General features: G+C 44.2%; 1 protein-coding gene across 1 annotated transcript in view; it reads right to left on the bottom strand.

Annotated features, from left to right (window-relative positions):
* GORASP2 (golgi reassembly stacking protein 2) overlaps positions 1-12935 on the bottom strand; it is a 33190-nt gene extending 20255 nt beyond the window's left edge. Inside the window, exon 1 of the mRNA XM_056110414.1 lies at positions 12722-12935. Within this exon, the coding sequence (XP_055966389.1) occupies positions 12722-12784 (63 nt within the window). The 5' untranslated portion in view covers positions 12785-12935. The remainder of the gene's footprint in view (positions 1-12721) is intronic.
* Between the last annotated feature and the right edge of the window lie 2018 nt (positions 12936-14953).

Genomic DNA, 14953 nt, shown 5'->3' with positions numbered 1-14953 from the left:
GGAATTTGTCTTGAACGCAGTCCACCCAGGTATAACCTCTGAACATTGCTGAGTGTGGCCCAAAAACCAAAAATAAATTAAGTACATAAATCATGGGGAAATAGTGTACAGCACAGTGACTGTTACATATCTGAAATGTAAGAGAGAAACCTGAAATAAGAGAGTAAGAGTAAAACTTCAGAGAAAGTTGTCACAAGAAAAAATATTGTAATGATAATGAGTCTCACAATTTGTTGTGAGACATTTCAAGTGCCTGCTCGAGCAAATCAATGAACAACGGGAGAACAGTGCTACAGTGCAGATCTTATCTATTTTAACTGTGGCATTTACAATTTATACAAATACGAAAGCATATGTACATCTGAGGATATGTTCCACGTCAAATATATCTTAATAAAATATAGACACAGAGCACCTACCTATGATAAGCAGAAAATAGGCAATAATTTTTAAAAGTTGGTTGTAACGGGCTGGAGAGATAGTACAGCAGGCAGGATAGCAGATGCCTTGCAATGTGGTCAACCTGGGTTTGATCCCTGGCACACCAAATGTACCCAAACTCCATCAAGAATGATACCGGGGCCTGGAGCCAGGAGGAAGTCCTGAGCACTGCAGAGTCAAACTCCACACCCTCCTCCAAAACAAAGATTATAAAATAATTTTAATACTTATTTATTGCAAATATTTAAGTATTTGTAATACAAATACTTAAATATTTAAGTATTATAAATACTTAAATATCTATTTAAGGGGCTGGAGCAATAGTACAGTGTGTACGGTGTTTCTTGAACGTGGCCAACCTGGGTTCGATCCCTGTCATCCCGTATGGTCCCCTGAGTACCACCAGGAGTAATTCCTGAGTGCAGAGCCAGGAGTAACCCCTGAGTATTGCCAAGTGTGACCCAAAAAGCAAAAACAAAACAAAACAAAAAAACAAACAAAATATCTAAGTATTACAACATGGACGAGTAGAAGAAATTATGAACCTGGTTACTGGCACTCTAAGAGTTTAAACTTTACAATCTGAGGCTTTTTTGCCAAAATAAAAACCAGAACAAATATTTTTTTCATGCACACTCTAGGGAAAAATAGCTACAGTAAGTTAAAATTTACCATGCAGGGGCCACAATGGTACTCTAAGTTGCAGAACACATACCTAGCATGTTTGTGGGAGAGATTTTTTTTTTCTTTTAATGCTGAGAACTGAACCCAGGTTTAATGCATGCAAGGCGTTACTTTATTGTTTTTTTTAAGCCCACACTGAGAACTTTTATTTATTTTATTTTTATAAAGTTGTTCACAATAACTGATTACATTTAATATTTGAACACCAATCCCACCACCTTTCCCACATTTCGAATGGTTCCATCCCAAACCCCAAACCCTGCCTCCAAAGCAGAACCAAAGTAATTTATTTTGTATTGCTTATTATGAATAATCTGCTAGAAAATGACCCAAAAAAGATTTTTTAGAGGAAAGTGAGTGAAGATTGTGGTATTCCACCCAGGCGCCATTAAGCTCTTCTATAAGAGATTAGTAACATGTTGCTAAAGGTTGAGCCTTGTGTGCTTATGTATATACACACACATACACACACACACACACATGTATTTCCTTCTAAGATTGGTTGGCTTCTACTTTAAGCAGCATCAAATGTTGTGTGCTACTCTTGGTATATTATATCACAGGTGTAAAATATGAAATGTCTCACAACCTCGAATACTCTGTGTGGAGCACAGTCCCGAGCATGGTGGTGGTTGAGTTCTAGAGGTTTTCAGCTGCCAGGGCAGGCTCCGCTGGGGCGGGGCAGGGGGACTTCACTAGCCCCCCACTCCAGATTACCCTCGGATGAAACAGACAAGGCATTACTTTACCACATCCCCAGTCCCAGTGGATTCATGGCACCACATGCACCCATCATGGCCAGGTGTGGTCCTGGTGTCCCCCAGGACTACTGTAAGGCATCTTTCACTCCTCAAGTAGCAAAAGAATGAGCAGCAAAGTAAAGGGATATTTGGCTCCATCACATAGAAATAAATTAGCATCAATGATGAGAAACTTGAATCAGTAACTACATACAAACAAAGGAAACCATAATGCTAACTTCAAAACACTTAGCTGAGTTTCTGGCTGGTATATAAAGGATCTCCCTTAAGTTTTCTAACCATATCATATCAAGATTTCCATAAACTCACATCAGCGGAACATTCCTCTTAGTTACTGTACCTCTAATTCCATCTCCACATGAAAAATGTAAATAAGTCCTTTAATTTTCTAGCTAAATCATGAGCTTTTTTAGCTCTCAAGTTAATTTAAACTCTCACCTTTGTACTTTTTTAAAAACAGCAGAGATGTCAAATAAATCTAAAAAAAGTTCAAGGCTCAGTAACACCCAAATGATTCTATGTGCATAAAGCTTCAAGTTATATGTGTACTTAGATATCAAAACAGCAAAGAGGCTTGGGAATGCAGTGCCAGTAAAAAACAAACAAACAAACAAATTCCCTAAAACCTTTAAAGTTATTTATTTTTTAGAAAGGGGCAATTCTGGAGTTGCAGTGCTTTTCAATGTATGTCAGTAGTTTGGGAACGGACATATATGTGTAGTAAGTAATTCTATAAAAGACGTGAAGAATTCAAGTCATCTGCTCATAGGTTCTACCAAAATAATTCGAAATGTTCTTCTGACACTGACCCTATGAAATAATTTATAATATGTAAAGCTATTTGAAATAAAAACCTAACAGCTAAAAATGAAACAAAAACCTATCATTATTTGCTATTTTGTAGGAAAAAAATCTGTAAGTTAGGCAAATGTTAAAAGATGTTCCAAAAGAAACAATACTCTATCACCTCATTTTATATTCTTCCAAAATTAAGTATGTTTCTCCAAAATAACAAACTTGCTATGTGACCACAAGAAATGATGTCTGGTTTCTTTTTAACTGAAACGTGAGGAGGCTGACTAGTCTTTAAGATTGAATGACTCAATGTGAAAAGTGTTGCAAGCTATTAATAGATTCTACGGTGTAGATCAAACCCAACAAGATCACTTTAATTACAGACTCCTTTTGTCATTTTAATTAATGTGTTTAGTAACACTGTGGCAATGTGAGGAAAAGGACTTTAGTACTTTCTATCTTTAAAAAAACTAAAATTAAGGACCAGAGAAATAGCTCTAAGAGTTGGACTGCTTGACTGGCACGCTGAAGTCTGGGTTCAATCCCCAGCATCACATATCCGGGCAAGCACTGGCAGGAGTGACCTCTGAGCACGAGGTGGGGGAGCCCAAGCACCTCCAATGTGAACCAAAACAAACAAACAAGCCCAAACCAAATCTAACAGTATTTATTTATTTTTTTAAAAAAGCTAAAGGTCCTTAAAATAGTCCACAGCACACAATCAAGATTACTGGAGAAGGACATTGGGGGGGGGGGGCTGGAGGAGGCCCTGAGGTGGGGTGGTGGTGGCAGGAAGGCCAGCAAAGGGCAGAGTGGGTCAGGTGGCAGGAAAGGAGGGATTCTGCATTCTGGTAGTGAGTGCTGTGTGGCGACTTATCTTTGAACAGGTAGGAAAAAGCAGTCCTGATACTTATTCAAAACATAAACCAACCTTACCTCATAAACACACACAAATTAACATGCTATTTTATAAAATTAATGGGTCATATTTGATCAAAAGGATATCATAAACAACTGTTAAAGTCAGCATTAGGATCATGTACAAAAATAACCGATAAATGGTTAAAAGGAAACACAACTTATACCTAGTATATATTAACTAGTTATTAGCTTTACAATATAAATTCTCAAAGAGAGATAGGAACATGCAAATGCTAATAATAAAAGCACTGGCTAACATTTACTGAGTTTATCATATTCTAAAACCCTGCAATGAGTTTTACATGAACAACTCATTTAATCCTCAGGATAAAATTTTAAAGAAATTTTAAAGTGCTCCATTTATTTAAAAAAAATTTCTTACACAATGTAGTTTTTAGTTTTTTTCGGTTTTTTTTTTTTCCTTTCCTGCTTTTTAGGTCATACCCGGTGATGCACAGGGGTTACTCCATTCAGGAATTGCCCCTGGAAGTGTTCAGGGGACCATATGGGATGTTGGGAATCGAACCCAGGTCGGCTGCGTGCAAGGCAAACGCCTTACCCGCTGTGCTATCTTTCCAGTGCCTGCAGTTTTTAGTTTTTAAAAAAGGCTAAAGATAGGGCTGGAGTGATATTACACTGGGCAGGGTGTCTGCTTGCATGTGGCCAACCTGGATTCAATCCCTGGCATTTCACGTTCCCCTGAGCACTGATAGGAATGATTCCTGAACACAGAGCCAGGAGTAACCACTGAGCACCACCAGGTGTGGCCCTCCACCCCCCCGAAAGGTTAAAGAAGCATGACTATTACCCCTACTTTTCATACTAAAAACTGAAGTTCAACGCAATCCAAAGGTTTGCCCAAAAGGAGACAATGATTCCCAGGAGTCTGTGGTCTCTATCTTAAGAGCTTCATCATCATACAAGGACACAAGAATCCTTGATTCTGATAACATGCTGGAAGAATTTCTCAGTGCTGCTTAGGTAAAGAAAAAAAAAATGGGCAACCCAGCACCATTTTCTTCATGCTGCAGTAAATTTATTGGTAATACCAAGAGGGAAGTATAAGAAGTATAAATCTCTCAAAATAATTGCCTTGGTTCTGAACATGTTACTTGGGAAGAAAAAAAGTCATCTTTTTTTTTTTTGGGGGGGGGGGCGATAATTACACTTCCCAAGGCAACATGTATTTAAAGACCAAAGCAAGTATCACATCTTCACTGATCAATACTTTCTGGACCAGAATAGCTAATATTTTATTACTGAGCCAATTAAACATAATAAAATCTTTTCAGCAGAAAATAAAATCCAGCAAAACAAATGTCCTGATGTTAGTTGATATTCTAAGATCAATTCTTATGAAAATTCTAGGGGAAATTATTTTTTAGAAAGTCCTGTCTGTAAATGACCCAGAAGGTACTAGAGCCAGCATTGTGCACTTCATGAATTTTCCACCAGATCAAGACCAGGACCACCCACCAACAGGTCCCCCAAAACCACTGCCTACTAACACTGGGAAAAGCTTATGTCCAACGATACGTTCATTGATACTTAGGATTTCTAAAGCATCCTAAGGCTCATATACAGTGTAGTCAGTGACTTTAAGAAACAAACATTCTGGGCTATAGGGGCAGTAAAGGTGCCTGACCAGTTCAATCCCTACTTATGGTTCCTAATCCCTGGGCAGAGAGAGCTAGCCCCTGGGCTCCAGGTGTGGTCCTACAGAGACATATTTAAATCCTATACTTGATTTGATTTTGTGGGATTTTTTGTTTGTTAAGGGCCATACCCTGTGGTTCTCAGGGCTTAATCCTGGCTCTCTGCACTCTGGGATCACTCCAGGTAGGCTCGGGGGACCACACAGGGTGCTGGGATTGAACCTGGTTTGGTCGGTAGAGGGCCGGCACCTACCAGACATACTATCTCTGTGGCCCCATGAGTCCTACATCCAAAATAAACTCAAAGAATGTTTATCAAACAATGTTAGAGTAGTTTATTATGAGACCAATTTGGGTGGGAGGAGATCATAACCTTTAGATTGCTCTTGGCAGTGCTCAAGACTTACTCCGGCTCTGCGCTCAGGGATCACTCCTGGCAGGGCTTTGGGGGACCAAATGAGGTGTGGGGATCAAACCAAGGTCAGTCACAGGCAAATGCCTTATCCCCTGTACTATGACTGCTCTCCTATTTGTTTTGTTTTGGGGGCTACATCAGGCAATACTCAGGGGTTACTCACGGCTCTGCACTCAGGAAATCAATTCTGGTGGTACACAGGGGACTATATGGGGTGCCAGGGATCAAACCCAGGTTCATGTAAAGCAAGCACCTTATCCACTGTACTTTTTCTCTAGCTACCCCGACTGCTTTCCTTTTCTTCTTCTTCTTCTTTTAATATATATATTCCACAAATGAACCATGCATGTTTTTTTAAATAGGTCAGTTTCAGGGCTGGAGTGATAGTACAGTGGGTGAGCCACTTGCCTTGCTTGTAGCTGACCCAGGTTCGATCCCTGGTATTCCATAGGGAGTCTGCCAGGAGTGATTCCTCAGGGCAGAGCCAGGACTAACCCCTGAGTACCTCCAGGTGTGACCCCCAAACCAAAACCAAAACCAGGCTACCTTCCATTGTATTAATATGTATAATAATAATAATAATAATAATAATAATAATAGCAGCATTATATCCTACTGTTTTCTTTTTAAACCCACTATTTTCAGAGTGAGTGACAAGAAAAGGGCCTTAGAGTGAGACATCTTTATCAAGAAGGTATAAGAGTTATAAATGGTTGAGGAACACTGTTAAAAAAGAAAACATTATAACCATAAGGTACTGGGAATTTACTTTCTGCAAATTAAGAATTCAAATGAAATTCTATAGAAGCAGGACTTCATGCAGGTTAGTGAGGCACCATTAAAAATTAACAGTGTCCAGGAGAAAATGTGGCTCAAGAGAGAAGCAAATGCTTCCTACGTGCTAGGCCCTGGGTTCAATACATCACATTTGAGAAAAGAACAATTTTATATAATAGATATAGTCTAGGTATTTCATTTTCTATAGAAATAATTCCACTTAGCTGTCAGTTATTCCTCTCAAGGGAGTATTAAATGGGCACAGCCTGTAGAAAATGGCCCAGGAGATAAGGGCCCCTTATTACACTGAAGAAACACTTCATCTCAAAGGCTTTTCCTTCAAAAACATTCAGCTCAAAATCTTTCCCAAAGAAAAGGACAAAGAATAGTGAAGATAACATTTTCTCAAGTCCCTATATAAATGTAAACACTGATTCTAGAGTAGCTATAGATTTTATTTCTCATCACAAAAAGTATTCAGGGTAGAAAGGAATTAATTTGGGGACCACAGTGATAGTACAGTGGGTAGGGTATTTGCCTTGCAACAACTGCCTGATCCAGATTCAATACCCCACATCCAGTATGGTCCCCTACTCCCATCCCCCGCCCCTCTAGCACTGCCTAAAGTATTCCTCAGTGTTGAGCCAGGAGTAACCCCTTAGCAAAAAAAAAATAAATAAAAAAGGAATTAATCTGAAAATGTCATACTGACATCTATGAAATAACTCCAAAAGTAATTTTGCAAATGCCCTGCTGGGTTCACGTGACAATTAATGGAAAATCTTCAGGCAAGAATTCTGTATTAAACACATTTCAATGACAGTAACGTACAGTAACTTCTAACAAAATTGAGAAGCCCTGGATAAACATTTTTCTTGCCTGATGTCAAATCAGAGCAGTATTTCCTAAAGTGGGTGAATTTATACTTCTCAGGGGGGTGCTGTACTGATCCAGAGGGGCAGTTAAGAAGCCCTGGGTGTGTCAGGTAATATGGAACTTGGTGACCTTGGACTCTGGGCTCAACAGGACCAGGAGGGGAGATCCTCTGCCCATTTGTTCCAGTCTCCATCGACCCAGGGGTCACACCCATAAGCCACCTCCTGTCTGGTGCGCCAGATAATCTCAACATCAGCCACCGACCAGATCACATGGCTTTTTCTCCCAGAAGGGAACAACATGACGCCCGCCATAGCCATGCCACCGGACTCCATGCCAGGCTGTTTCACTCAGAGCGCCCCAGAGAGGGGGTAGGTGAGAGCCCTCCCCGCCCCAAGGGACCAAGACCCAGCAGCAGAAAACGTCCAGAACCAACCGCTACCATGCTCAAGGCTGTTCCCCACATGCTAGGGCCAAGCCTCACACGAGTGAACCTATTCCTGGACCATGTGGCCACGCTACATATCATAAGACACTCCCTACCCATTCTTCTTAAGTACCACACCACATTTGATGGGTTCAAATAATAGGAAACAAATCAAGAAGGAAATATATATATACATATATGCATATATACATATTTTCACATATATATACGAAAGCTCATATCACTCAACCTTTAACAATATGTTAGTTGATATCCTAAAGAACGTCTTAATGGCCCCTGCCAAAATAGAACAATCTTCACACTGTTTCCTCTATGGATATTTTTTTGTAGCATTTTCAGTGTTTTTTCATAACAGACAATAGAAAATATATTATTTCGGCTGTGCTATGGGCTAGGGATTGGGGCTTGGGATGGAAACATCCCAAATTTTGTGGTGGGAAGGTGTAATGGTTGTGGGATTGGTGTTTGAATATTAAGTGTAATCAAATATTGTGAACTACCTTATAAAATCCATGGCATTGAATAGCACAATAGCATTGAATAGTGAGTAGGGTGTTTGCCTTGAATGTAGTCGACCCAGGTTCGATTCCTCCATCCCTCTTGGAGAGCCCATCAAGCTACCGAGAGTATCCCGCCCGCACAGCAGGGCCTGGCAAGCTTCCCGTGATGTATTCGATATGCCAAAAATGGTAACAAAAAGTCACAATGGAGACGTTTCTGGTGCCCACTTGAGCATACTGATGAACAACAGGAGGACAGTGCTATGACAGTGACAGTGCAGTGCTACCTTATAAAATAAAAAAATTAAAAAAATAAAAGTAGCCCTGGGTGTGACTGGGGAGTCATTTCTGACAGATTTCCAGGGATTGCAGAGTGATCTCCCCCACCCCTGGAAAAGGAGCCAGTAGATCAAATAAGTTTAGGAACCTCTGGATTAGAAGATAGGATTAAAAGTGGCACTGAGGGGTTAGAGAGATTATACAGTAGGTATAATCTGCCTTGCACAAGGCTGAGTCGGGTTAAACCCCCAGCAACCAATATGATCATCCAAGTCCCATCAGGAGTGAGCCCTGTGCCCAGAGAAAGTCCTGGCCACCACCAGCTGTGACCACAAAATGGAACTTTTTTTTCTTAGAACCGCATTTTTTTGGTAAATATATATTTCATAACCAAGACAGAAACTTTAAAGTTGCTAAAACTTGAATTGTCACCATCTACTAAGAGTTCTTTTATGTATATCTTTTCCCCTATTTTATTTTCCTCTCTGTGCATATGTACATGTGTATACAGAGGCACACCTAAGCCCAATGTTTTGAAACACAATTTTTTCACAGAAGCTGAAATGCATAGCATTCTCAACTGTTGGTTGGTAGGCCCTCTTTTACTGAACAATTCCTCAGTTGCTGGATATTCAGGTATAGAAGCAATATCCTATAGTTTTTGACTTTATTATTGAGTATATTGTATCATGCAAAATATTCATGAAAAATGGCTAAGGGTTAACATTTTGCATGGGGAGGGGAAGGCTATGAAAAATACTTCAACAGTATCTGTTTTAACTAGTGAAATAAGTCAGAGGGAGAGGGATAGAATGACCACACTTATATAAAGAAACATAGTAGTATAATACCCCAAAACAATAGAAATGAAAGGCAGGAGAACTGGTGCTTAGTAGGAAACTTGGCACTGTTGGGGAGTAGGGATAGGTCAGAAAAGGGACCACTATGACAAAGGCAGAAGAAGTGGTCACTCTAGATGAGGACTGGGTGCTGAAAGGAGGTAAGGTGATATGCAGGATACCCTATCAGTAACAGCGTTGCAAACCACTGTGCCTTAATGGAAAAAGGAAAAAGTGCCTGCAATAGAGGTAGGCTGGGGGATGGGAGGAGGGTGTCCCTGGTGGAGGGACACTGATGAAAGAACTGATGTTGGTACATTGTACACCTGAAACTCAATCATGAATAGCTTTGTAACTTTGTGATTCATGGTGATTAAATTAAAAAACAACAACAGTATGTTTTTAGATGGTTACATGGGATTACATGTAACTTTTTTTTACATACTTACTGTATTTAGCAAATGATTTCTAATGAACACAAAAGTGCAGTCATTTACTAAAATGAAGAGGTCTGTCTGCCTCTGTAAATAACACTAAAATTAAATAACTGGGGAAAAGGCACATTTTAAATGAAAACAAGGAAGGATTTAAGACTGTATGCACATAGGTACTTGTAACACACACACAAGAAATACTCAAAGTCTAACACCAGGAGGTGCTACTTAACTAAACAATGTTACAACAGATTATTATAGAACTAACTGAAAGAGTGAGATAGATCTCTAGGTGCTACCACAGAAAAGCAGTTAAATGAATTAGTAAATGAGAAGACTAGGGTATGTAGGAGTATGAATGGTATGATTCCAAGTGACAGAAACAAAAAAATACGTTAAAGAGAGAGATGGGGTATTCATTTTGCAAGCACAAGACGTTCTAAAAGCATAACCAAGAACTATCTATGGTGGTACTGGTAGAGGGGCGTGGTTTGGGTTAAGAGGGAACAGAGTACCACATGAAAATATGAAAATGTGCAATAATCCGTAACGCACAAAATGGACAGTATACCCACAAAGAGTATCAGGAAGCATTTCAAGAAGAAATTAATATGGAAAAACAATGGAAAAATGGAAAGTTTAATCTGCATTTTAGGCAACTTAAAAATGAAACAGCCATGGGAATGAGTGTGATTGGCATAGCAAAAGCCAATTAAATGGGTATGATCACAGATTTACTGAAGAGCACATATTTAAGAAAATTAACTTCAAGGGGAGGAGCAACAGTACAGCAGGTAGGGATCCTGTCTGCACGGTCAATCCCCAGCACCCCATATGGTCCCCCAAGTCCTGCTAGGATCGGCCCCCTCTCATCCCAGGAGTGCAAATACATTTCATTTGTTTCACATGTGAATACAGTAGAACTGAGACCCTTGGGTTTATTTTTTTTTTCTTTTTGGATCATACCCAGCAATGCACAGGGGTTACTCCTGGTTCATGCACTCAGGAATTACTCCTGGCCAAGCTCGGGGAACCATATGGGATGTTGGGAATCGAACCTGGGTTGGCCACGTGCAAGGCAAACGTCCTACCGGCTGTGCTGTCACTCCAGCCCCCAGAACTGAGACCCTTGGATGGCCAGCTTTCCTTCAACCTGGCTTTTGAAGTTATCATGATTATGTTCCATCATACATACTGAATGCATGTATGATGAAAATACCAGGAAAACGCTCCTCTCCCCTCTCCCCCAGGATTTACAGCCACAATCTGCCATGAGGAGAATCAGCAGGGGAAACGAGACAACACACAAATGAGACAACACACGTCCAAAGCTGATTTTGAGTTTTGAGAAACTCAAAATCAGACGACAGGGCACAGTGAAGACCATGGCAGTCAGAAACTTTCCCTTCCCATCTGGTATGTGACTCGATCATTCCCACCCTGCACCCGCTTAAAGTGATGCACTCGGAGGGGGCTGGATTAGCTGGAGGGAATGAAGGAACAGGGGGTGAGATGGGGGGCGGGCAGTAAGGTTTCCTGACAGTCTCCCGGCTCATCCTTTCCCACCCCCGAGCATGGGATCTGAAACGGAGGGCAGAACCAACGAGGCACGGGGCAGCCAGCCAGATCAGACGGGCCATCCATCACCCGGACTCCCGGGACCAATTAAGCACGGAAAAACTCCCCGTCGCAGCACGCAGCGGCCAGGGGCAGGCCTTGCAGCACTTTCCCTCCCGGCGAAAACACTCTGGGCTCGTCCGGCGTGCCCGAGTCCGGGGGACCCTTGGCTACGGGTGGAAGACAGGGCGTGAAAGACTCCGTGGACGGGCCACCGTGCCGCCGCCACCGCCACCACCACCACTCACGCGGGGCATCACAGACCAACGCGTCTTCTCTCCAGGCTCCGGCACCAAGGAGCCCCGGGACTACCCCACCCCGCAGGCGATGTCCACTCCGGGCCGGTCCTTAGTAACTCTGGGCGCAGCCTGGCCTCCGAGACTGACTGCTGGCCCTGCGTCCCGGGCGATGGCACTCTCCAAGGACCTACCTGGGCCATCGCCGCGGCGCTCCACCTGGCACCTCCACCCCGGGGATAGGACGGAAAGCGCCTCCCCCCCCCCCCAAAAAAAAACAACAACAACCCCACCCCCGCTGGGAAACAGGGACCAGACAGGGTGCGCGAAAGACCAGGGGCGAGACGAGAGGAGGCCAGGGCAAAGTTCCGGCAACGTAGCGTCCACGTCCAGTCCGTCGGACCCGAGTTCGGGGGGTGGGGCGGGGCGGGGCGGGGCGGGGGCATCTCGCGCGGCGTGCGCCCACCGGGGACGAACTCACACCTGCTGTCGGGGCCGCGCCGCCAGGCTGCTGCGGCGTCCCGGCTACCTGCTCCCGGGGTGGGGGGAACACGGGTGGGGGATAAAACTCGGTCTTGGGCCAGCGTCTAAAGCCTCTTCCGCAGACTTTGCCTCCCAACCCGCGCTAACTTTGGGAGCAGACGAGCGGGGAGGCCCGGAGGGGAAGGGAGGGGGTGGGAGGGTCAAGGTTTGCGCCACTCCGGGCAGCCCCCTCCTCCTGGACGCAGTGGCCCGCCAAGCTGCCCCCGGCTCCGGCTCGCTCTCCCCGGGGGGCGCTCGGAGGAGCACCCCCCCCCCCCCGGGCCGCGGCGCTCCCGGGGAGGGACCCGAGTGGCCCCTCCCCGACCAGCCCGAGCCTCCAGGCAGCGTCCGCAGCCGCGCTGCCCCTTTCCGGGGTCCGGCCTGGGAGCCCCGGGAAGGTGCCCGCGGTGGCGCTGGCGTGTGTAGGTGGGGAGGGGGGGTCCCCGCCTCCCCCAGGCCTGGCCCCGCCTCCAAGCCCGCGCCGCCGCTCTCGGGTGGCCGTCGGGGTCCTCCCCACTCACCCGCAGGACGTGGTAGCCTTCCGTGCCCCCGCCTGGGATCTCGACGCTCTGCGAGGAGCCCATGGCGGCGGGCGATCCTGTGAGCCGGGCCGGGTTCTGCGCTGCTCCCCGCCCCCCGCGCTCCGCCCGCTCCGGCTCCTCCGCGTAGCACTTGGGACGTGGCACTCGCACCGCCCGAGAGCCGGGCCGCACTGCCCGCCGGGAGATCGTCGCCGCGGCAGCCGGGGTCGCCGAGACGCCGCCGACAGCGCCCCCTGCCGCGAGACACCGGGAGGGACCCGAGCGCGCTCGCTGGGACGGAGTAGGGTGGAAGGGGGGGGGTGGGGGGCGGCCCGAGGAGGGGCCTGATTGTTGAACTCGCGCGAGAGAAAGGAAGTACGGTTCCTCGGGCTGTGGCATCTTGTTACGGGGCGCTGAAGGGGACAAGATTCATTCAGACGCGTCGTTGCTGGATCAAGAATGATGCCTTGACTCTAACACCCCCTGGTGGCCAGAGTCCTTGAAAGGGCTTCTTGGTCTCTGGATTTACGATGGGCTTGTCCTTGGTCGTATGTACAGAGAAGAATGACAGTGGGCTGAACACAGAATCAATCTAGCTCAGCTCAGTTTAAAAAAAAAAAAAGCCTTTCCAAAGAATAAAGGAAGACCACCCAGTTGTTTTCTAAAAAAGAAAAATTATTGTTGTAGTTTAGGTAACACGTTTATAGTTCTGGTAACGTTTATGGCTTTGATGCACAATGACCGCACCTCACCATCACTAAAGGGCCCGTGACTCTCCATCAATGTTCCCATGCTACTTGTAGTATGCCTCCTCATTTCCACAGCTCCTCCTCTCCTACCCTGTCTAGTAATGTCAGGGTAAAGCATAAGTAATATTGTAACCCAAGTTCAAGGACCCATCATTATCCAATCACTGTTCATTTCCTTGTTCTACCTTCTTGTGTACTGCTGAGTGAGTTTATTTGTTATTTGATCTCCCTCTGATTTATTTCTTTATTTTTTTGCTTTTCGCGTCATACCCAGAGATGCACAGGGGTTACTCCTGGCTCATACACTCAGGAATTAGTCCTGGCAGGGTTTGGGGGACCATACGGGATGCTGGGAATTGAACCCGGTTCTGCTGTGGGCAAGGCAAATGCCCTGTCCGTTGTGCTATCGCTCAAGCCCCAATCCCATCTTTTCTTATAGCTGCGTAGAATTCTACTGTTTATATATACCACAACTTCTTTATTCATTCATCTGATGTTGGACATTGGGGTTGTTTTCATATCCTGGAGAAGGTGCTTAGTGTTGCAGTGAATAGTTATGCACGTATCTTTTCAAATAAAGTCTTTGTGTTTGGAGGGTACATGCCAAGAAGCGGAATTGCTGGGTGATGTAGAAGCTGTATTCTTAGTGAAGTGTACATACTATTTTCCCCAGAGGCTGAACCATACAAGATTCTCACCTGCAGTGATGAAGTTTTTTTATACAGAACAACTCTGCCAATAGTGGTTGTTTCTATCTTTTTGACATATGCTATTCTCACTGGTGTAAAAACATGTATCATTCTTGTTCTAATTTGCATTTACCTGACAATCAATGATGAACATTTTTCATATACCCACTGGCCATCCATATGTCCTCTTCATAGAAGTGTCTATTCATCAACTTAACTCATTTTTGATAGGGTTACTGTTTTTTTTTCCTGGAACTTAACGCTTTACCCTTCCTAATTGTGAGAACAAGCTCAATGGTCCAGTAATAATCTGAATGATGCAGAAGCAGATGCACAATTACATGTCCTGAGTGTTTTACCACTAGCTGCTACTGGATTTTCCCTCCCACTTCAGGAGGTCAAATTGTATTATGTTACATGTTTTCCTACAGCTTTGCTCCTTTTGCCCCTTTCGGGAACTGCCTCTATTTTAACCTTTAACCAGAGATCAATTTGACCATCACCAATGGTGGTGAGTGAACAAGAGATCTGAATGCATATGCTAAGATAATGCAATGTGAAGTGAATATATTACCCATAAATGTTTCACTTGCTTCTATCACATCTTTAGCTAGATCTTCTATCTTCCAGGGAATACACAGGATAGAGGAATTGCAAGTGGCATTTCAAAGAACCAATAGGCAAACAGAGGAGGTAAGAATAATAAAACTGGTTATTCTGGATTAAAAGACAAAGATACTACATCCCCCCCCCCCCCACACACACACACTCACAGAGTGCACCAGAATAGCAAT

Source organism: Sorex fumeus, unplaced genomic scaffold (genome assembly GCF_029834395.1).
Source record: "Sorex fumeus unplaced genomic scaffold, SorFum_2.1 ptg000009l, whole genome shotgun sequence".
Taxonomy (NCBI): Eukaryota; Metazoa; Chordata; class Mammalia; order Eulipotyphla; family Soricidae; genus Sorex; species Sorex fumeus.
The sequence above is the reverse complement of the archived record's forward strand: the minus strand, read 5'-3'. Positions and strand labels throughout refer to the sequence as shown.